This window comes from Marmota flaviventris, chromosome 8 (assembly GCF_047511675.1).
Source record: "Marmota flaviventris isolate mMarFla1 chromosome 8, mMarFla1.hap1, whole genome shotgun sequence".
NCBI lineage: Eukaryota > Metazoa > Chordata > Mammalia > Rodentia > Sciuridae > Marmota > Marmota flaviventris.
Window position 1 is genome coordinate 53,953,786 of NC_092505.1, and position 21,768 is coordinate 53,975,553.

The 21,768-nt window shown below is 42.2% G+C and overlaps 1 protein-coding gene, 1 long non-coding RNA gene and 1 pseudogene across 3 annotated transcripts in view; 1 reads left to right on the forward strand and 2 right to left on the reverse strand.

The window, feature by feature from the left end:
- Snx4 (sorting nexin 4) overlaps positions 1–5,940 on the reverse strand; it is a 65,733-nt gene extending 59,793 nt beyond the window's left edge. The window contains exon 1 of the mRNA XM_027936136.2: positions 5,756–5,940. Coding sequence (XP_027791937.1) covers positions 5,756–5,896 — 141 coding nt within the window. The 5' untranslated portion in view covers positions 5,897–5,940. The remainder of the gene's footprint in view (positions 1–5,755) is intronic.
- A 93-nt stretch (positions 5,941–6,033) lies between these two features.
- LOC139706715 (uncharacterized) lies at positions 6,034–18,160 on the forward strand. Of its 2 annotated transcripts, XR_011708345.1 has the most exons (5): positions 6,034–6,148; positions 9,962–10,111; positions 14,082–14,157; positions 16,955–17,027; positions 17,875–18,160. It is a non-coding gene; the product is annotated as an uncharacterized lncRNA (long non-coding RNA). The 2 variants fall into 2 exon arrangements; XR_011708344.1 differs by having other exon boundaries at positions 16,955–18,160.
- Positions 11,780–11,986, reverse strand: LOC114093183 (guanine nucleotide-binding protein G(I)/G(S)/G(O) subunit gamma-5 pseudogene; annotated as a pseudogene).
- Positions 18,161–21,768: the final 3,608 nt, after the last annotated feature.

The window sequence follows — 21,768 nt, forward strand, 5'->3', positions numbered from 1 at the left end:
TGTGTGTGTGTGTGTGTGTGTGTCTGCCAACTCATTCTCTACCACTGAGCTATATCCTCAGTCCTATGATTGAGGAAGAGAGAAGAAATAGAATAGGTAGAAAGGAAATTAACAGGGAAAGGAAAAGAAACTAACTTTAAATCTACAAAGTTCCACGAACACCCTCAACTTTCCTCAAGTCTGTTTTCTACCAGGCCTAAATTCTTAAAAAGCCCTTGAAATTTAGATTTTTGTGAGTACACATGATTAATGTCAACTACATTGTTGGTATTTTAAAAAGTTACTACTACCATGAACTTCCTTTCTTTAGATTAAATGAAGCCTAGGAAAAATACTGTTAGAGACTTGTCATCAGAGTATTTCCAAACATTAATTGATAACTGACTGGATGACAACAATCTGGAGATCCTGAAAAAAACCAGACCACTATGGCCCACCTGTGCTCTATGATTAAGAGATCTGAGCTCACAAGGATAATGTCACACATACACATGAACTTCCCATGATCACTATTTAGGGAGAGCCCAGGTCCCCAAATGTGCATCTCACTCTAAATTACCTATACTCTTTCTCCCTTGCTTGCTTTCTTAAGTAATTTCTTTGCTTTCTTAAACAAATCTTCTTCTTGTTTTGTTTTGTTTTTTTTCTTTAAAAGTTTGTGCCTCCTTTGGGACCAGGATTGTAGCTCAGCATTACGGAGCTTGCCTAACACATATGAGGTACTGGGTTCAATCCTCAGCACCACATAAAAATAAATAAAGAAAATAAAGTTATTTAAAAAAAAAAAAAGTTTGTGCCTCTTTTTTTAAAATTTTATTTATTTATTTATTTTTGCATTACAATTCTTAATACAACATTATATCATAATTTATCATATCTCTGATTATATATAAGGTATGTTGACACCAAATTCACATCTTCATAGTTTGTGCCTCCTTTGATGCAACCTGAAATTCCTCTCTATAGTATAAGTCAAGAATCTGAAAGGGGCCAGGAGCAGAAGTGTACACCCATTATCCCAGCCACTCAGAGGCTAAAGCAGGCAGATTGTGAGTTCAAAAGCAGTCTCAGCAACTTAGCAAAGCCCTAAGCAACTCAGTGAGATCCTGTCTCTAAATAAAATACAAAAAAGGCTGGCAATGTGGCTCAATAGTTAAGTGCCCCTGAGTTCAATCCCTGGTACCAAAATCATCATTATCATCATCTGACAGAAGTGAGTGAGTTGGGGTCCCCCTTCTCCCTCTCCCTTCTTCAAGACCTCCTCAGACCCCTTCTCTGGTGACATAATCACTTCTTTTTTTTTTTTTTTAATATTTTCTTAGTTGTCAATGGACTTTATTTATTTATTTATATGTGGTGTTGGGAATTGAACACAGTGCCTTACACATGCTAGGCAAGTGCTCTACCACTGACCCACTGTCCCACAGCCCCAGGCCAATAATCACTTCTTAGTTAACCCAGATAGTCTTTATGTTCTATACTATGATTTTATGTTAAATATTGACAACTTCTCATAAAATAATTAATAAAAATTTGTCATAATCAAAATTTAAGTGTCCATGATACAAAAAGAGGCATAGGGCTAAATAAGGGGGTTTGATCCCCAGCATCATAAAAATAGAGGCAGAGACAGAAAGAGAGAAATAACCACAAGATTGAAAAACTATTTTATAGTTTTTCTCATATTTAAATGAGATCCTGACTACCCCACAAATAATTCTAAAATTATTATTTTATCTTAGGAGAAGATACAATGTAAACTTAATATTGAAACTCAATATAATAAGAAAGGTTGGGGATGTAGCTCAGTGGTAGAGAACCTGCCTAGAATGCTCAAGGCCCTTGGTTCAATCCCCAGTCTCAAAATACTAAGCACTGGTAAAGATATCAGGCACTACTAATGGGAGTATAAACTGTACAAGCACTTTGGAAAATAATCTGGTACTACCTACTAGGGTTGAGCATCTTACCCTACAATCAATCCTGCAATTCCACTCCTAAATTTATACTAGACTTTTGGATATAATACAATAAACGATATATAGGAGGAAGTTCATGGTAGTAGTAACTTTTTAAAATACCAAAAATTTCATTATTCCAATGTCCATAAGAAGAGATAAATTAACTGTGGAACACCTATAAAATGGCATACTACAGAGCTACAAACATAAACAAAGTAAGCCACATTTTAGAGGAATCCTCAAAGAAAGGATGCCATTGAAAAAAATGTTCTGTTTATGTAAAATTTAAAATCTGGTAAAACTAAACAACGCACTGTTTAGAGAAAAATATGGTAACATTATAAGGAAAGCAAAAGAATTATTAATACAAGATGCAGAATACTGGTTACCTCTATGATGGTAATCCAGGAGAGCATGTGGGGACTTCAAAAGAATTGTTTTGTGAAAGCTGGTTTGCATTACTAACATACTTCACAATAAAAATGATTAAACAAAAATAGAAAAATTAAGTCACAGGTGAGAACCCGCACAAAAATTATTTAAAAACTACTACTAATTATTTAAGCATTACAGAATACACACACTTTTCTCATATTTAAATGAGATCCTGACTACTCCACAAATAATTCTAAAATTATTATTTTATCTTAGGAGAAGAAAAAATGTAAACTTAATATTAAAACTCAATAAAAAGGGTTGGGGATGTAGCTCAGTGGTAGAGAGCCTGCCTAGAATGCTCAAGGCCCTTGGTTCAATCCCCAGTACCATATACACAAGAACATTGAAAAACAAAATAAACAAAAACCAATTCAACCATAATAAAACAACGTAATTAAAACAATGGGCACACTTCATTCTGGGTTTCATCACCAAAAACTAAAAGGATAAACAATCTTAATAGACATCTCACCAAATAAGTCATACAGATGGCAAATAAGCATTTGAAAAGATGCTGCACATCATCTGTCATGAGAATGCAAATTAAAACAAAGAAGTAAGGGGCTGGGGTTGTGGATCAGCAGTAGAGTGCTCGCCTGGTGCATGCAAGGCCCTGGGTTTGATTCTCAGCACCACATAAAATAAATAAATAAAAATAAAGGCATTGTGTACAACTAAAAGAAATAAATATTAAAAAAACAAAGAGGTACTACTATACACATATTAAAATGTTCTAAATCTAGAACACGGACAATATCAAATGCTAGCAAGGATGTGTAGCAAGAAGAACTCTCATTAATTGCTGGTGGGAGAACAAATTGGTACAGGCACTTTGGAAGACAGTTTGTAATTTTTTTCTTATAAAAAAATTCTTATCTTTTTGTTGGGGGGGGATGGCCTGCTGAGGACTGAACCCAGAGGCACTTTACCACTGAGTTACATTCCCAATCTTTTTTTTTTTTTTTTTTTTTTTTAATATTTATTTTTTAGTTATCGGCGGATACAACATGTTTGTTTTGTATGTGGTGCTGAGGATCGAACCCGGGCCGCACACATGCCAGTCGAGCGTGCTACCACTTGAGCCACATCCCCAGCCCCCAATCTTTTTTATATTTTATTTTTTTAAACTGTTTTTGTTTTATATATATGTACATATTTTTTTAACTTGTTCATGGACCTTTATTTTATTTATTTATATGCAATGCTGAGAATCAAACCATGTGCCTCACACATGCTAGTCAAGCGGTCTACCACTGAGCTACAATCCCAGCCATTATGTTTCATTTTGAGACAGGGTCTCACTAAGTTGCTGAGTTGGTCTCAACTTAGGATCCTCCTGCCTCAACCTCCCAAGTAGCTGGGACTAGAGGCATGAGCACCCGGCTACATTCTTATCTATGATACAGCAATGGTACACCTAGGTATTTACCTAACAGAGTTGAAAATGCCACACCAAAACCTGCACATGTACGTACTTATAGTAGCTTTATTCATAAATGCCCAAACTTGGAAGGTCCCAAGATATCCTTCAATAAACAGACGGATAAACTGTGGTACATCTGAACAACAGAATATTATTTGGAGCTAAAAAGAAATGAGCTATCAAATAATGAAAAGACATGAAGGAACCTTAAAAGCACACGATTGTATGAAAGAAGTCTCAGAGAGACTAGGTACTGTATGATTACAAAGACAGGGCATTCTGGAAAAGGCAAAAATTATAGAAACATTAAAAAAATGAATAAATAAATAGTTGTCACCGAACAGGAATAGGGTGGGGAGAAAGGAAAAACCAGGTAGGATAGAAAAACTGTTCACCACAGTGAAAATAGTTTGTATGATACTATAATGGTGGATACGTGTCATCATGAAATTTTTTGAATGCTCAGCATGAACAGTGAACCCTGTTGTAAACATGGACTGGGTGATGATGATCAATGTTACCGTGTACCCTCTGATGGAAGGTGTTCACAATGCACCAGGCTATATGTGAGGACAGGGAGTACTGGGAAATCTCTGCATTTCCCTCTCCACTTTGTTGTGAACCTAAAACTGTTCTTTAAATTTTTTATTTATTTATTTATTTATTTATTTTATTTTTGAGAGAGAGAGAGAGAGAGTTTTTGATATTTATTTTTTGGTTTTCGGCGGATACAACATTTTTGTTTGTATGTGGTGCTGAGGATCGAACCTGGGCCGCACGCGTGCCAGGCGAGTGCGATACCGCTTGAGCCACATCCCCAGCCCTAAAACTGTTCTTTAAAAAATTAATTTTTATAACTTAAAAGTACATTGAAAAAAGTCTTCATGCTACTATGGCTTGTTATTTTCTTAAGCAGGCAAAACCTTCAACTCCTGTACTTAAGACTCTAATTACCTGATCTCTAAACTTGAAGTTAAGAGTCTTCCTAGTTACATTTAGCAAACAACTTTTGACTTTTCCTTATCCATTAATCTTAAGAACAGGCAGTTTCATATTAGCACTAACACGTGTTGGGGTGAGGGGGTGCGAAGAAACAAAATGACTGGATGAGCAGTGCACACTGAAGGAGACTGGGCAGGAAGGTCTAACAGGAAGCACTGTACTGAATTGCTGAAGTCCTTCTATTTAACGTGGTGTACAAACCTTGCATTACAAGTGCAGACACTTTGGAATGAAATCACTTACAAATATAAGATGTTACATTTTCACACAAGTGAAAATCACTAATTATCCAAAGGGATTCAGATAAGTCTCCAATAGAAAATGACACCTTACCCCAAGTAAAGAAATTAGAGCCGAACAAGTAGTTCAAAAAATATTTCATCTGCACCTTACCTAGAACCTTGCACTTTCTTCAGTTTGCACCCAGCCAACCCCTCTTTATTGCTCGGACTTGCTGCTCACTCTAGTTTGGCGTTCCCTTCCTTCTCGAATACCGCTGTCCATCGCTCACAGTGCCCCCATTAAATAGCCATCTTCCCAGCAAAACCCTTGTCAGACTGCATGAAAATCAGCGATGCACTTTCTGGACCAGACATCAGGTGCAGCGACCACTGAAAGCTGCCGCTCCTCCAGCCTCGCAGGCAGGACTGGTCCCCGCACCCACAGCCCCACAGCCCCGCAGCCCCGCAGCCGCGCCTCCGAAGCCCTCCCGTCGGTCGCCGTGCTCTTGACGTTCGCTCCCCACCCACAGCCCCTGCTTTACACGAAGAGCCTCCCCCTCACACACACCCAGTGCTGCACCTGCGGCCTCTGCTGCCCAGCCGCTCCCCGCGACCCCGGGGCCTCCCAGGCCGAGCCCACCCGCACAGCCCAGCCTAGCCCACTAGGCCCGGACCCAGGCCTCGAGGCCTCCGCCGCCCCTTCTCCTCACCGTGTCAGCTTCGGAGCCCTCTTCCCGGGCCCTTTCGGCTTCCTCACCGGCCACAGCCTCCAGCCCAGCGTCGGGACGACCCAGCGGCTCCAGGGGCGCAGGTTTCAGCTGCCTCTCGGGGTCCGGCGGTGCCTGCTCCATAGCTGCGTTCAGCGCGGCGAGCCCAGTGCCGCTGCGCCTGCGCCGCTGCCCGGCCCGCAGCCGCCCCGCCCCTCGGCTCAGCTCCTGCGGCTGAGACCGCGAGGGCTGGGGAAGGCGGGGCTGCGGCTGCGGCTAGGGCGTGGGGAAAAGGCTGGTCTCCGGAGGACCTGGTCAGCTACTAACTCTGGTTCCCGAAATCTGGAGAAACTGGTAGAGCGAGAGAAGGAGGGAAAGGGCGAGCACAAGGAGTAGGTATGAGGACCATTTAGATTCATGATCATCTAAAGAAAATGTGAAACTCAGAAGAAATTGGAGACCGCAGCCGGACCCACTAGGCCTCTGCTTTGCCTGCCATTATTGGTTCTCTTTTCTCTCGCCGAGATCCGGGCGGCATAAATTAATAGCTCTCGACAGGTTGAGTAATCGGTTCAGCAAAAGGCAACACTTGTAGTGTTGTGAGGAAAGTGAGGCTTTTGGCTGAAACAGGATTTCAGTTCCCTTGTTGTTTAAGGCTTAAACACAAAAGTATTAGAGATCTCTGATAATTTTCGACAAATGTCTCTTGTTTGAGTCCCTGATCTTACTTCTTGGACAAGCATTCACTATGGTATCTTGTGGAGATGTTCACTAGCTGTAGCTGACAGTGGTACTTTGAGGTACCTCAAAGTACTTTCTGTACAAGGTCTGGTCTCCGTTTTTTCAAGGCCGGGAACTGATCTTCCTGCCCAGTGAGTTAAAGTTGTGACACTCAATTTTTTCTTCTGGAATGCTCCCCTGTCTCTGGGCTGGTGACAAATTTCCATGCATCCCTAAAACTTGTCAGTTTATGAGTAAACCTATTATGATCTTTCTCTTGTTATTTTACACTTTTTATTTATGTTTCCATCTCCCCCAGCTAGACTTGGCTTTTTTTTTTTTTTTTTTTTTTGTGTGTGTGTGTGTGTGTGTGTGTGTGTGGTGCTGGGGATTAAACCCAGGGCCTGGTGCATTCGAGGGAAGCACTGTAGCACTTTACCAACTGAGTTATGTCCCCAGCCCTAGACTTTGGACGCTTTTAAGGAAAGACCCTCTCCTCTCTTTCCCAAACCTAGGATATTTACAAAGATAGTTAAAGGAATTTTATCCACTTATTACAGATTAGTCATGCCAGGTAAATGTTCAGAAAATTGTGTGTGTTTGTATGTGTTACTGAGGATTAAACCCCAGTGGTGCTCTACCACTGAACTACATCCCCAGCCCTTTTTATTTTTCATTTTGAGTCTGGGTCTTGCTAAGGTGCCTCCAACTTGTCATCTCCCTGCCTCAGTCTTCGTTGCTGGGATTACAGGCCTGTACCACCCATCATACCTGGCCAAGAAAACATTTTTAAATCAGGAGACTATGAGTTTATCACAGAAGGATATCTTTCCAGGAACATATTAGTATTCATTATCGTGTGCCCTTTGCTCAATTTTGAGATATCCAGAAAATTCGATCCTAAAGCTATCAGGATAATTGCTGTGAGCTGGTGAGGTATGTATCTCACCCCTCCGTGAGTGGTGAGTGAGAACAAAGGAAAAGGCTCCAGACTCTGCAAAGAAGTCAGTGAGGGGAGACCGTCATATTGCTTTAAAAAAAAAAAAAGAAAAAAGTAAAACCAATCAGGTACATTGGTTTCTCTTTCATGCCTCCTTTTTTTTATGTGTATGAAAAAAAAAAATTCTTTTCACGTCTGCCTTCAATATACATTTTAAATTGTTTTTCTGGACACAGTTTTGTTCCTGTATCTTCTTAAGAGAGATCCTTGAGAAAAAATTTTTTGAAAAATCTAGTCTCAGCCAATCATTGCAGGACATGTCTCCTCATCCCCACTACTCAAGAGGCTGAGGCAGGAAGATGGCAAATTTGATGCCAGCTTGGGCAACTCAGGGGGACCCTGTCTAAAAACCAAGGGGGATTGGCTGGGTATGGTGCTCATTAGTAGAGCACTTGCCTAGCATGTGAAAGCCCCTATTTCAATCCCCTGTACCAAAAAATGGGGTACTTGAAGAGGCTAATATCAAGGCAAAAAGGATGCAATGATCATTTCCCCCTAATTTATGTACATATAATTGTGGGAGAATTAGATAAGCACTGATAATATTTATTATGTATCCTCTTAAATATCATACATTTGGGGCTGAAGTTGTAGCTCAGTGGATGAGCACTTGCCTGCCATGTGTGAGGCACTGGGTTTGACCCTCAGCACTACATTAAAATAAAATAAATAAATGAGCACAATGGTGCATGCCTGTAATCCCAGAGGCTCAAGAGGCTGAGGGAGGAGGATCACCAGTTCAAAGCCAGTCTCAGCAAAAAACGAGGCGCTAAGCAAATTCAATGAGACCCTGTCTCTGAACAAAATACAAAAAAGGCTGGTGATGTGGCTCAGTAGTTGAATGCCCCTGAGTTCAATTCCCCAGTACCCAAACAAATAAATATGTCCACCTACAACTAAAAAAAAAAAAGTTTTTAAAGATTAAATTACATTAGGGCTGGGGTTGTGGCTCAGTGGTAGAACGCTCGCCCGCATGTGGAAGGCCCTGGGTTCGATCCTCAGCACCACATAAAAATAAATAAAGATATTGAGTCCGAATACAACTAAAAAAATAAATATTTTTTTAAAAAAGATTAAATTATATTAAAAAATCATACATATACATGATAAAACCGGGATCACAGCTGGGCATGGTAATACACAACTGTAATCCCAGCGACTCAAGTGGCTGAGGCAGGAGGATCCCAAGTTCCAGGCCAGGCTCAGGAATTGATTGAGACCCAGTCTCAAAACAAAAAGGGCTGGGGATGTAGCTCACTGATAGAGCACTCCTGAGTTCAATCTCCAATACTGCGAAGAAAAAGGATTACATATAATGTTATTTAATTTAAAAAATTTTTTGTTGTTGTTGTAGATGGACACAATACCTTTTTTTTTTTTTTATGTGATGCTGAGGATCAAACCCAGTGCCTCACACGTGCAAGGCATACCCTCTACCACTCAGCCACAACCCCAGCCACCTCCCCGATATAATTTTATAATTTATTTCTATAGAATACCTTTCTGTGTAACTAAATATATACGTGTGTGTGTGTGTGTGTGTGTGTGCATGCGCATGCGTGCAGTGCTAGAGATCAAAACCAGGGCCTCGCATATGCTAAGTAAGCACTCTATTCCTGAGCTATATCCCCAGCCTTTATTTGTATGTGTGTGTGGTACTGGGGATTGAACCCCAGACCTATTGTATCCTAGGCAAGGGACACATCACTGAGCTACATCCCAGACTCTTTTTTACTTTTTATTAAGACAGGGTCTTGCTAAGTTGCTAAGGCTAGCCTTCAACTTGGGATAGTCTTGTCTCAGCCTCCTGAGTTTAGGCATATGCCACTGTCCTGGCCCAGAACTTTTTAAAATAAAATCAACCCCACAGCATTGTCATCTGATAATAACAAAAAGGTAACAAAAACAATATGAAAAAAATGTTTCCCCCAAATATATATATATATATAGATAGATAGATAGATAGATACAGCTGTAGTTGGACACGATATCTTTCTTTATTTTTATGTGGTACTGAGGATCAAACCCAGTGCCTCACATGTGTAAGGCGGGTGCTTTACCACTGAGCTACAGTCCTAGCCTTTCAGTTATCATTTCTAGTTGGAGACACTTTGTGACAGAATAATATTATCTCTTTCTGGGGGGAGGGGTACTGGGGATTGAACTCATGACACTTGACCACTGAGCCATATCCCCAGACCTATTTGGTATTTTATTTTAGAGACAGGGTCTCACTGAGTTGCTTAGCACCTTGCTTTTACTGAGGCTGGCTTTGAATCTGAGATCCTCCTGTCTTAGCCTCCCAAGCTACAGGGATTACAGGCAGGCGCCACTGTACCCAGCCCAATATATCTTCTTTTAGCATGATCCAACCCAGTTGTTTTCTTGACTGTTTTAAAATAAATCTGTTCTGCATCATCTGATACAAAGCTCATGTACTCATCAAAACCAATGATACAGCCCTTATCATTATATTCATTTGCTCATAGAACCACCCCTGAAATTGGCACCTATTTTGCAAGCATCTGAAGAAGAAGTTGATGGGCTGCACCATTGCCTTCTATGCTTTTGGCCCGACCATACCTGTGGTGGAATCTCTGACAGACCACTCTCACTGCTACTACCTCAGAAAGCCACTTGTGAGTAAATATATTTCTGCAGGATCTCTTAACGGCTACATAAAAATCTATAACAAAATTATTATAATTTATATTATGATTTATTTAATTCTCTGTAGTAATTTCAAGCTTTACACTTTACTTTTACACTGTGGTGATCTTCCTTCTATCTAACAAACATCTTTGTGTACCGAACCACTTGTTTCTTTAAAGGATTTGGGAGATCCCTATGCTGTGGATCAAATCCAGAGCCTCACATGAGCTAGGCAATTGCTCCACCACTGAATGACACCATTGGACCAGAATGGAGAGATTTTACTGGGAAATTTTATTCAAGCTCTGATAGATAGTACCTAATGAAATGTTGCTGTATGACAAAATAATGGGTTTCTAGAAAATGATTATTTGTACCCACCAGATACACTTATGATGCCAGCCATCAGATTTACAGATTTACTCTGGGGTTGTTGATAAGCTAATACATTGCTTTTTTTCCCCAAGTAAAAAACTGGAATCTATTTATTTATTTTTATTAGTAAAATTATACATAATACTGGGATTCATTATACCATATTCTTGCATGCATATAATTTGATCAGTCTCATGTCCCAGCTAACATATTCTTTTTTTTGGTACTGGGAATTGAACCCAGGGGTGCTTAGCCACTGAGCAACATCCCCAGCATGTTTTTGTATTTTTTTAGAGACATAGTCTCACTGAGTTTCTTAGGGCCTCACTAAGTTGCTAAGGCTGGCTTTGAACCTGCAATTCTCCTGCCTCATCCTCCAAAGCCACTGGGATCACAGGTGCCACCACACCTGTCTAACATATTATTTTGGGGTGAGGGGAGGTGGTATCTTGAACTTTTCTTTTGTTTTCAATGCTGGGAATTGAACCCAGGGCCTCATGCAAGCAACCGATTTATCACTGAGGTACATCCCCAGCCCTTGAGCATTATTTTTAATAGGTCTATCTTTTGGACATGACCTGATGGCTGGGTATCATGAGAAATACAGTATTTTATGTGTCTGGAACTTTAACTATATTTTCATTCAAAATTCCTGGAGGACAGGAGTTTTGCAGAGTAATGAACTGGCTCTGGTCATATTCAACAAGATGAGACAACCAGCAAATAAGGGAAAGACCTAAGATTGAAATCCGGATTTATAGTACACCAGGATTCAATATCTGGGTTATGTGGCTTCTCTGCAAGAGGAAGAAGAAAGTTTTTTTTTTTTTAATACTAAGTATTTTGAGCCAGGTGCAGTGGCACGTGCCTGTAATCCTAGCAGCCGGGGAGACTGACAGGAGAATCGAGAGTTCAAAGCCAGCCTCAGCAAAAGCAAGGCACTAAACAACTCAGTGAGATCCTGTCTCTAAATAAAACACAAAATAGGGCTAGGGATGTGGCTCAGTGGTTGAATGCCCTTGAGTTCAATCCCCGGTACCAAAAAATAAATAAATAAATATTTTATTGTATGTTGCTGCCAGTGTATATAAAATAATTACCCTTGTGAAATAGAAATTCATGAAAATTCAGAGAGGTAGATGTTAAGGATTGACAAAAGTACAAGATTATATTATGGTACATGTGTTACAGGGAAATTTTTTTGTACAGGTTTCAAATTAAGCTCTCTTGAATATTCACTGGTTCTTGAGCAGTGGGTTTGGGAAACCTCAGAAAGATGACTACAAAAAGAAATAGACTTTCTGGGGTCTGAAGGAACTTGTACATGAAGATACTCCAGTCAGTAGGGGATCATGGTAAGCATTCTGCAGACAAAATTTTTTCAGGTCTGCAACTGCCTGGGAAACCTTCACGTGGTTGATTCCGGCCTCCAGCCAGAGCTGCTGAACCACCTTCTTCATAGTGTCAATGCTGGAGGAACCAGGCATGGTGCATTCGAGGGCCAGGTGACTCTTCTGTCAGAGGGTCCACAGGTCACCGTCAGCTGGGCCAGACAACTGGGCAGCGTGCAGCAGAGAAGATTCTTTTTTTTGGGCCAGACAACTGGGCAGCGTGCAGCAGAGAAGATTCTTTTTTTTGGGCGGGGGGCTGTGGATTGATCTCAGGGGCACTTGACCACTGAGTCACATCCCCAGCCCTTTTTTGTATTTTCTTTAGAGACAGGGTCTCACGAGTTGCTTAGCTCCTCGCCATTGCTGAGGCTGGCTTTGAACTCACGATCCTCCTGTCTCAGACTCCCGAGCCACTGGGATTACTGGCGTGCACCACTGTGATTGGCTAGAAAAGAGATTCTTATAGAAAAAGAGATAAATAATTGCCAGGAATTAAGGGCTGATTCTTTTTGTTGTTGTTGTTCTATTCTACATGGCAGTAGAATGCATTTTGACACAACATACATAAATGGAGTATTACTTCTCATTCACCTGGTTAAGGGCTGATTGTTTATCTGAAAATCCAGAAAGAGAAGCATGTCTCCTGGGAGCATGAAAGCAATCACTCCAGTGTAGTTGAAGTCTGGGAAAGCCCAAGGCTAACTTCATGGAGACCCCATACTTCTGACACAGAAGGCAAAAGATAACCCAGTACAGCCTGATGAGGGCCTAAGAGTAAATGGGAAGTCTCAACTGGTTCTAAGGATGAGTCACTGTCTATGGGGACACATTCCCCACTGAGCTAACAGAAGGAAAGTCAGTTCCTTGTATCTAAATAGCATGTTTTAGGTTTCCATTTTGTTGTGAATTCAATGAACAAATATTTGTTCAGCTCCTATGTTAGCCTGGGAACTCCATGAAATACCTATTTTCTGTTCCCCATTGTCCAGGTTCTTATAGCTGTCTGGCCAGCTACATGAGGACTGTGATGATCACTTTCTCCTTCTTCTGAAACTACACCCTTGTATTTCCTCCTTTACCAGTAACCGCCCCCCCACCCAGCCCATCTCTCTTTTAGTATCAATGTGAATGACATTTGTCTTTCTTCACAGTGCAATATCTAATTCCCCTCTTCCGTTACCACCATATTCTTTTTTGAAATTTTTCTTATTGTGTGAAAGCTTTATTGGAACAATTCTTAGTATCTTCCATTGCAGCCTTCCATCTTGGGAGTTGAAGACCCTTCTTTTATCTCCTTTGGGTTAATTATTTCAAACAGGTAATTTAGACCATTAAACTCCCAGGAATTTGAATCTTGGATCAGAAGGGATGCTGGAGGTGGGGCTAATGGCAATTCTAGGGCCAGATTATTCATGAACCTGTGGATTTGTGCCAGCTCCCTGGAACTGCCTTGATTCTGCAATTTGCCGCACGCCAGATAACTTCCTTAATTCTATGAACTCCTGATACCCTTCCAGGAATTTCTCTATTTGCTTTGTATAACTAGAGTTGGTCCCTGTTCTATGCAAATCACAGCTGGAACTGATGCAGTAAAGCTTCTATTCATTCAACTGAACATGCAATAAATTTTATTGAACACCTATCCTGCCCCAGTCAGTCTCAGTGTCTGCCAAAGTGATTATCCAAACTGATTTGTGGCAATATGTCCAAGGAAAAGATTGGAATTCAGTTTGTTGATCAGTTTTGTGTCACTGTGACAAAATACTTGAGATATACAACTAGTAAGGAGAAAATATTTATATTTGGGTTATAGTTCCAGAGGTTTCATTCCATGGTTAGCTGATTCTGTTGCTTTTAGGCCTATAGTGGGGCAGAACATCACTGCGGGAGCATGTGGTAGACCAAAGCTATTGACCTCGTGGTGCCTAGGAAGCAAAGGAGAGTTTGCTTTTATAACAAAGCCTCTCACTCAAAACCCAGTAAACTCTGAACCATAAATGAATGAATGCATTGTTGAAGTCAGAGCCCTCATGATTTAATCAGTTCTCAAAGACCCCCATCTTTGAACACTGCTGCATTGGGGACCAACTCTTCAACACTTGAGCTTTGGAGGTCATCTAAGAATACCCAGAATTAGCAGAATTAAACCCTAAGCTGATATTTCTTTTTTAAAAAAATGTTTATTTCTTAGTTTTAGGTGGACACAATACCTTCATTTTACATTTATGTGGTGCTGAAGATGGAACCCGGTGCCTTCTGCATGCTAGGTGAGCGCTCTACCACTGAGCCACAACCCCAGCCCTCTAAGCTGATATTTCTTGAGAAACATCCCCAAATTTCTATGTCAAGCTAGTTACTAGAAATCTTCAACAGCTGCAAATCATCAAAGAGAGACATTTCTCCCCTGCCAGATAACTTAAATTACCCTTTGATAGAGGCTATAACTAGGCAATTTATACCAAATAGAGTGGGAGGAAACCCAGGTTATTGGCGAAGGTATTTCTTTTTTTTTTTTAAATTTTTTATTGTTGGTTGTTCTAAACGTTACATAGTTCTTGATATATCATATTTCACACTTTGATTCAAGTGGGTTATGAGCTCCCATTTTTACCCCATATACAGATTGCAGAATCACATCAGTTACACATCCATTGATTTACATATTGCCATACTAGTGTCTGTTGTGTTCTGCTGCCTTTCCTATCCTCTACTATCCCCCCTTCCCTCCCCTCCCCTCCCCTCTTCTCTCTCTGCCCCCTCTACTGTCATTCATTTCTCCCCCTTGTATTATTTTTCCCTTTCCCCTCACTTCCTCTTGTATGTACTTTTGTATAACCCTGAGGGTCTCCTTCCATTTCCATGCAATTTCCCTTCTCTCTCCCTTTCCCTCCCACCTCTCATCCCTGTTTAATGTTAATCTTCTTCTCATGCTCTTCGTCCCTACTCTGTTCTTAGTTACTCTCCTTATATCAAAGAAGACATTTGGCATTTGTTTTTTAGGGATTGGCTAGCTTCACTTAGCATAATCTGCTCTAATGCCATCCATTTCCCTGCAAATTCTATGATTTTGTCATTTTTTAATGCAGAGTAATACTCCATTGTGTATAAATGCCACATTTTTTTTTATCCATTCGTCTATTGAAGGGCATCTAGGTTGGTTCCACAGTCTTGCTATTGTGAATTGTGCTGCTATGAACATCGATGTAGCAGTGTCCCTGTAGCATGCTCTTTTTAGGTCTTTAGGGAATAGACCGAGAAGGGGAATAGCTGGGTCAAATGGTGGCTCCATTCCCAGCTTTCCAAGAAATCTCCACTACATACTGGCCAAGGTATTTCAAGCCAAGTGAGTCTTATAGCATCTCTCAACTATTATCATACGTGAGTAATGACAGATTAACTGTAAAGATACTTTGCAAACACAGAGGAGCCTGGCAATTGAAGTTCTAGAAATGGATAGTTTTCTTTGATATTCAGAAGATGTCAGACTACCTGATTTTTGTTTGAAACTTACTAAGAATTCATTACATATGGGATATTCCTAATTCCTCAAACTTCCCCAGCAACCGCCTCCAAATCCCACCCAGTTTCTTTCTTTTTTTAAAGAGAGAGAGAGAGAGAGAATTTTTTAATATTTATTTTATAGTTTTTTTCCGGCGGACACAACATCTTTATTTGTATGTGGTGCTGAGCATCGAACCCAGGGCTGCGCGCATGCTAGGCGAGTGCACTACTGCTTGAGCCACATCCCCAGCCCCTCTTTCTTTTTTTGTTTTTTTAGTTGTAGATGGACACAATATTTTTGTTTATGAATTTATTTTTTATGTGATGCCGAGGATCAAATCCAGTGCCTCACACGTGTGAGGCAAGCGCTCTACCTCTGAGCTACAGCCCCAGGCCCCTACCCAGTTTCTTAAACAAAAATTCTTACTATGGTCTGAATATTTGTATCCCTACTCCCAACCCCCAAATTCATATGTTGAATTTCTAACCCTCCAAGGTGATGGCATTAGGAAGTGGGACCTATGGAAGATGATGAAGTCATGAGGGCAGAGCCCTATATACCTGTATACAGTGCATGCCTATTGCCAGAGATTACTATCTTTAAAAATGGGATAGTGTTTTTCAAAATAAACCAAGGGGGCTTATCTGCCCATTTCAGCAAGTGAGGACACAGCAGGAAGTTATTTATGAATCAGGAAAGCTGGTACCATGACCTTACATTTTCCAGTCCCCAGAACTGTGAGGAGTAAATTTATTGTTTATTATTTTAGCATCCCAGGCATACTAAGATAGTTCATAAACAAATAAGTAGACTCTTTGCTCTGAGAATGATAAAACAGAACTCATGTGGGGAACAAACTCTTATCTAGTTGTGTTTGTTTATACTAAATAAAATAGTAGGGGAGATATAGGTACATTCACTGTTTTAAGTGTAACCAGAAATGGTGGTTGTTGTTTTTTTTTTCCTTGTTTGTTTTGACACCATGGATTGAGCCCAGGGCACTTAATCATTGAGTCACATCCCCAGCCTTTTTTTTATTTTTCATTTTGAGACAGGGTCTTGCTAAATTGCTAAGGTGGCTTTGAACTTGTTATTTTCCTGTCTCAGCCTACTGAGCTGCTGGGATTACTGGTATGCACCATCATACCCAACCCCAGGATTTGTTTGAAATGTGTGTTAAGTCACATAGACAAAGAAAGTACTGTCATGAAGGAAGAAGGGACTTATACCACTGATCCCTACAAACAGAAGGCACTGCAGGCTGTGAATGGGGAGCACACAGGGAAATACCAGGTCAGTCAGAAAACAAGGTCAGAGCCTTTATTGTGGTTTCCAAGGGACGGACTGGGTGAAGGAGCTTAAGTTTTGAATTGTTTGGTTTGGCTAACTCCAACAGGCTGCAGCATTTAGGAGTGTCTATTGCAATCTGGTACCTGGCCCTGGGGCAATTAGGTAAAGGGAACACTAAGAGCTTGCTAAAAGAAGAGGTTAGGAGTATAGGCCCTGGAGTGGTTGGTATGCATATAAGAGGTGAGCCTTAGGCAGTTTTTTTCTGTCTTCAGGAATTGGCTAACCCCAAAGAAGCAGTCCCTTATTTAAAACTACAACAACAACAACAAAAAGCAGAATAAAAAGGTATGATTAATACATTCACAGACAGTCCTACTTGTTTTGGCACTTTTCATCTTTTTTGCTAACTCTTTAAGTGTCCATCTCCCTTTCTAGGTCTGTGAACAATGAGCACAGGGTCATATCTTACTCTTGTCACTGGTGGGTATTCAGCGTATGCCTGCTAAATTAATGAGCCAGTGTGTGTGTTTAGGCAAAATTGAGGGTAGGTACAGTCAGACAAAAGAAAACAAGCAATCAAATAATAAAAACTGTTGTTTTATTTTAATAAGTCAGCTAGGCAAGAGAGTCAGCTTCTGGCCTGCTGCCCACTTTGGCTCTTCAGATACCACTGGGGCGAAAAGAAAGCCTCCCCCCACCCCTTTTGCAGCCTTCCCCCCATACCTGTATTCTCTCCAAAACTGCAAGAAAGGGAGTAGGTACGAATGAATAGGGAGACAGCCAGAGCTATCTCCTCAGTATTCCCTCCCCAACCCCCAAACCTGCACTCCTTTCTCAGCCCTTTCCCCATGGGCTTGGTCCTGTGAGAATTCTAGCTTGGTCTCTGTTTTCTTTAGACAAAAGAGACAGGCTTGGGGAAGGCAAGCAGTGGGAGTCACTGTGTTAAAATCTTGACAGGCTCTTGGCTCGTGTCCTTGTAAAATGAGGGAAATACATAAACTCAGGGAAAGCTGAGCTTACAATTGTGCAGCTCCACCCTGTCTCCACCTCCAGTCCTGTCTCTGACTATGGCCCTTCTACAAATGTTGGACCTCCAACTCAAGGAGGGGCTTCTCACTCTCTGAGACAGATGGCATTCTCCCTTAAATGTGTATCTACTTTCTAAGTAAACCTTTGTCTCTGCCTTTGCCAGACTCATGCTGAAATTCTTTGCTGCCCTGAGTTCCCTCTGGGAACTCTTTGGACCCTTCTTGGGAGACATCTCTTCTCCATGACAGTCAGTTACTGAATTAGACATGGTCCTGGCCACCCGCCTCCCTTAGATGGCATGCCAATCACTGAACCGGTCACAGGAGAAGATATTACTCTGAAGAATGGTCTGAGGAGTTTCCAGAGAAAGGGGAAACTTGACTCAGGGCTGTAAGGGTCCAGCGAACGTCGGAGGAAGAGACCACCAAGAGACCACTCATGCAATTGGCAGAAGGGGGTTTATTTATTGGGGATCCATTCCAGCATGCTGGGGCTCCGTACCCACTCAAGAAGGGAGAACAGCCCAGAGCCCAGAGCAGGGGCTGAGCACTGCTTAAGTACACTTCTTGGGGAGGGCGGGGACTTTACATACATCACAGTCTCCTTTAACAAATCATCATACACCGCGGGAAAGTCAAACAACAATTCTTAGACTTGATTAGTACATACATTGGCGGGAACAGGTCAGGCGGGGGTGATAGGTCATTCCTAAGGAGGGGGTTACATTCAAAATGATTGGTCCAGGCCCTGCAATGCCTACGTGCAAGATCGCACAGGGCCCTTAAGTTATTAAACAACAAATATTTACTGGGCGGTTCCAAGCATTGTCTTAACAGCTACAGGAATTTCAGGTTTTGCATGTAGCATAGGAACTTAACAATACCTAGTCCTTCACTTTTTAACTCAGGCCTTGCAGCTTAGGAACTTTACAATGCCCGGTCTTTTACACTTTAACTTCAATTTCTTTTACCCTTACAAGGGCCAGCAGGGTTCTTGCAGACATGATAGAAAAGAATTTTACCATGCACCAGTCAAAGGCAGAGACAGAGGTTTATTTATGAAGTAGATACATATTCAAGGAAGAATGGGGGCTTATCTTAAGAGAGAGACCCCTTTGGGGTAAAGCAGGCTATCTCCAGAGAGACAGACAGAAACCTGTTGGTATGGGGTGTTAGTATTTGCAGAGGGAGGATTGCTAGGGGTGATATACCTAGCCTAGTTCTCTCATTAGATCAGAAGCCAGCTTGTCACAAGTTATGAAGGATTCATTTCTGTTTTCTGTAAAAATATTAGGATGTCTGTATGGCCTGGCCATTAGTTGATGTTGTAAAGCTGATTGGAATGCCTGCCTGTGCCCTGAACTCACCCATGTCTGGTTTTCCCTGACCAGATAACAACCCTTTCCTAAACCTTAGTGACGCCTCATAAATTCTGGCCTTCCCTGGCCGGATAACGACCCTCTCTGATTCTCTAAGATCTCCATAAATTCTGATGCCGGGGCCAGCAAAAATGTAAACTTGTGTTATGCTCCTCAGAGTGTTGTTGTAAGGGTAAAAGAAATTGAAGTTAAAGTGTAAAAGACTGGGCGTTGTAAAGTTTCTAAGCTGCAAGGCCTGAGTTAAAATGTAAAGGACCAGGTATTGTTAAGTTCCTATGCTACACGCAAAACCTGAAATTCCTGTAGCTGTTAAGACAATACTCGAACTGCCCAGTAAATATTCCCCCTGACCGCCTGGTTGTTTAATAACTTAGGGCCCTGTGCGATCTTGCACGTAGGCATCGCAGGGCCTAAACCAATCAGTTTGAATGTGTACCCTGCTTTAGAACTGACCTATCGCCCCCACCCGAACTGTTCCCACCAATGAATGAACAAATCATGTTTAGGAATTGTTGTTTGGTTTTCCCGCGGTGTATGATGATTTGTTAAAGAGGACTGTGATGTATGTAAAGTCCCCGCCCTCCCCAAAAAGTGTACTTAAGCATTGCACAACCCCTGCTCTGGGCTCTGGGCTGCTCTCCTTTCTGAGTGAGCACGGAGCCCCAGCGCGCTGGATTGGATCCTCAATAAACCCCTTTTGCTGTTGCATGAGCCGCGGTCTCTTGGTGGTCTCTTCCTCCGACGTTCGCCGGACCCTTACATTGTTATCTGTAACCCCCCTTTGTGTAACGTTTTGGGCTATAAAACTGGGCCACAAAGATGCCTCGCCACTGTCCTTGGCTCCCACGATTTTGATGGGCAAGGCAGCCCGGCTGGTCGAAATAATAAGCTTGCTTTAATTTGATTTTAATTGGAGTCAGCGGTCTTTTCTTGCGTCGTGGTCTAACAGGGGCTGGACTAGAAGTGGAGGCAGGGTAGAGCTACACAATTTCACACCCTCACTTGCACTTTGCCCTCAAAGTTGCAACTGTTGGAGGGAACCTTTCACATTTCAGTGGTTTATGGTGCTTCTTTTGACACTTAGTATGTCTCCCTATCTTCTCAAATTACTATCTCAAAATGACCAGTTTTGCAAAAGAGAAAAGGTTTATTTAGGAGGCAGCCAAGCCAGAAGACAGATCAAGTCTCAGATCTCCCTCCCCATAAGGTTTAGGGATATTTATGATAAAGAAGCAGGGAGGTCTAAGGTGGGGGGGGGGAGGTGATTGGAGGTAAGGAAAATTGAAGTAATCAGTGGTCTGTACACGTGGAATCAAATTTCATTGTCTTCATAGGACACATGTTCAGAAAGTGTTGTTGGTGGGGGCAAAAGGACAGTGCAAGTAATAAATAACGGGTCAGATCAGAAAGTTGGGGGCTGGTTTGAAAAGAAAAGTAATAAAATGCTAATACCTCTAGAGCACTTCCCCTTTTCCACCTGTTGCCAAGGTTACCAGCCTCCAGGGATTGTTCCTCCCTGCAGGGAGTTGTAGGGGCTGTTAATGAAAGCCTCCTAGGCTGCTCCCTTCTTGCTGGTCAGCTTCCTTCTGGCCCTTGGATCACTCCAACTTTTAGGTCAAGTAAGCAGGTTGTGGGGAAAAGAAGGCATGAGAACAAAGGAATTCTAAAGTGTGTAAAAAGGGCAGGACACACCCACTTCCTCAGACAATCAGCTCCCCTGCCCCAGGGGTCCTAGCCTTGCCTCACCCTCAGCCACTTGCAGGGCCTTCTTGGGTGGGGCGGTCAGGGCAGAGCAGGGTAGGGCTGAGCCAGAGGCAGCAGGAGCACTATGGGCACAGTGCAGGGTTAGAGAGGGGTTCAAACTGGCTGCCTTCTCAGCAAACAGCCCTGTGCTGAACTTCACTGCCCACCTCTAAGTTTGCCTAGAGAGTTGGGCCCTGTGGTCACTGCCCAAGCCCTTCCCCTGCTGGAATGGCCCTGGAAGCAGGAATGGGAGTGGTCCCCTGGGAACCGGAGAAAGCCATCAGGCTGATGCCACCAGGTCATCTTGGGCAACCACTTCCCTCTGCAGGTCCCAAAGCCCCATCTGTGAAACTGGGGGTGGCAGACAGCTGGATGAGGTAGCCCTGAGTCCCTTCCCTCCCTAAAGACTTAAGATTTAGTCTGTGACCCTCAGTGTGGTATCTGTGATTACCTTGAGGACTCCAAGTCTGAGCAAAGGGAAGACAGATTCTCCTGTGGCACATTAGTTGGCAGCAGAGCTGGGTGACTAGGTTGAGTCTCATCCTATATGCCCTGACTTCCCAAGAGGCCCAAGAGGAAAGGTCTGGAGATGCTAGGCTCTCCATCCCAGGTTCTGAGAAACTGATGTGACTCCATTTTTGAGAAACCAGCTTCTACCTCAAGTCCTGTCCAGAGGGAGGGGGCATGACTCTTGTCCTTGGAAAAACCCACAGAAGGCTCTTAGGCACATATCCACCCTGCTGAGTTGTTTAACAGAAGGGATCTGCGGCACTAGGTGCCCCTGACTCAGTTATGCTAGGTGAGGACCCATAGTGACCCCCCTAGCAACCACCCATCAGCATGAGACAGGAAAAATATCTGAAATGTCAGGTGACCCCCCCAGTAGTTTCGGTGATTGATAACATGATTAGGCCACCCTGCAGTTTGGCATATACA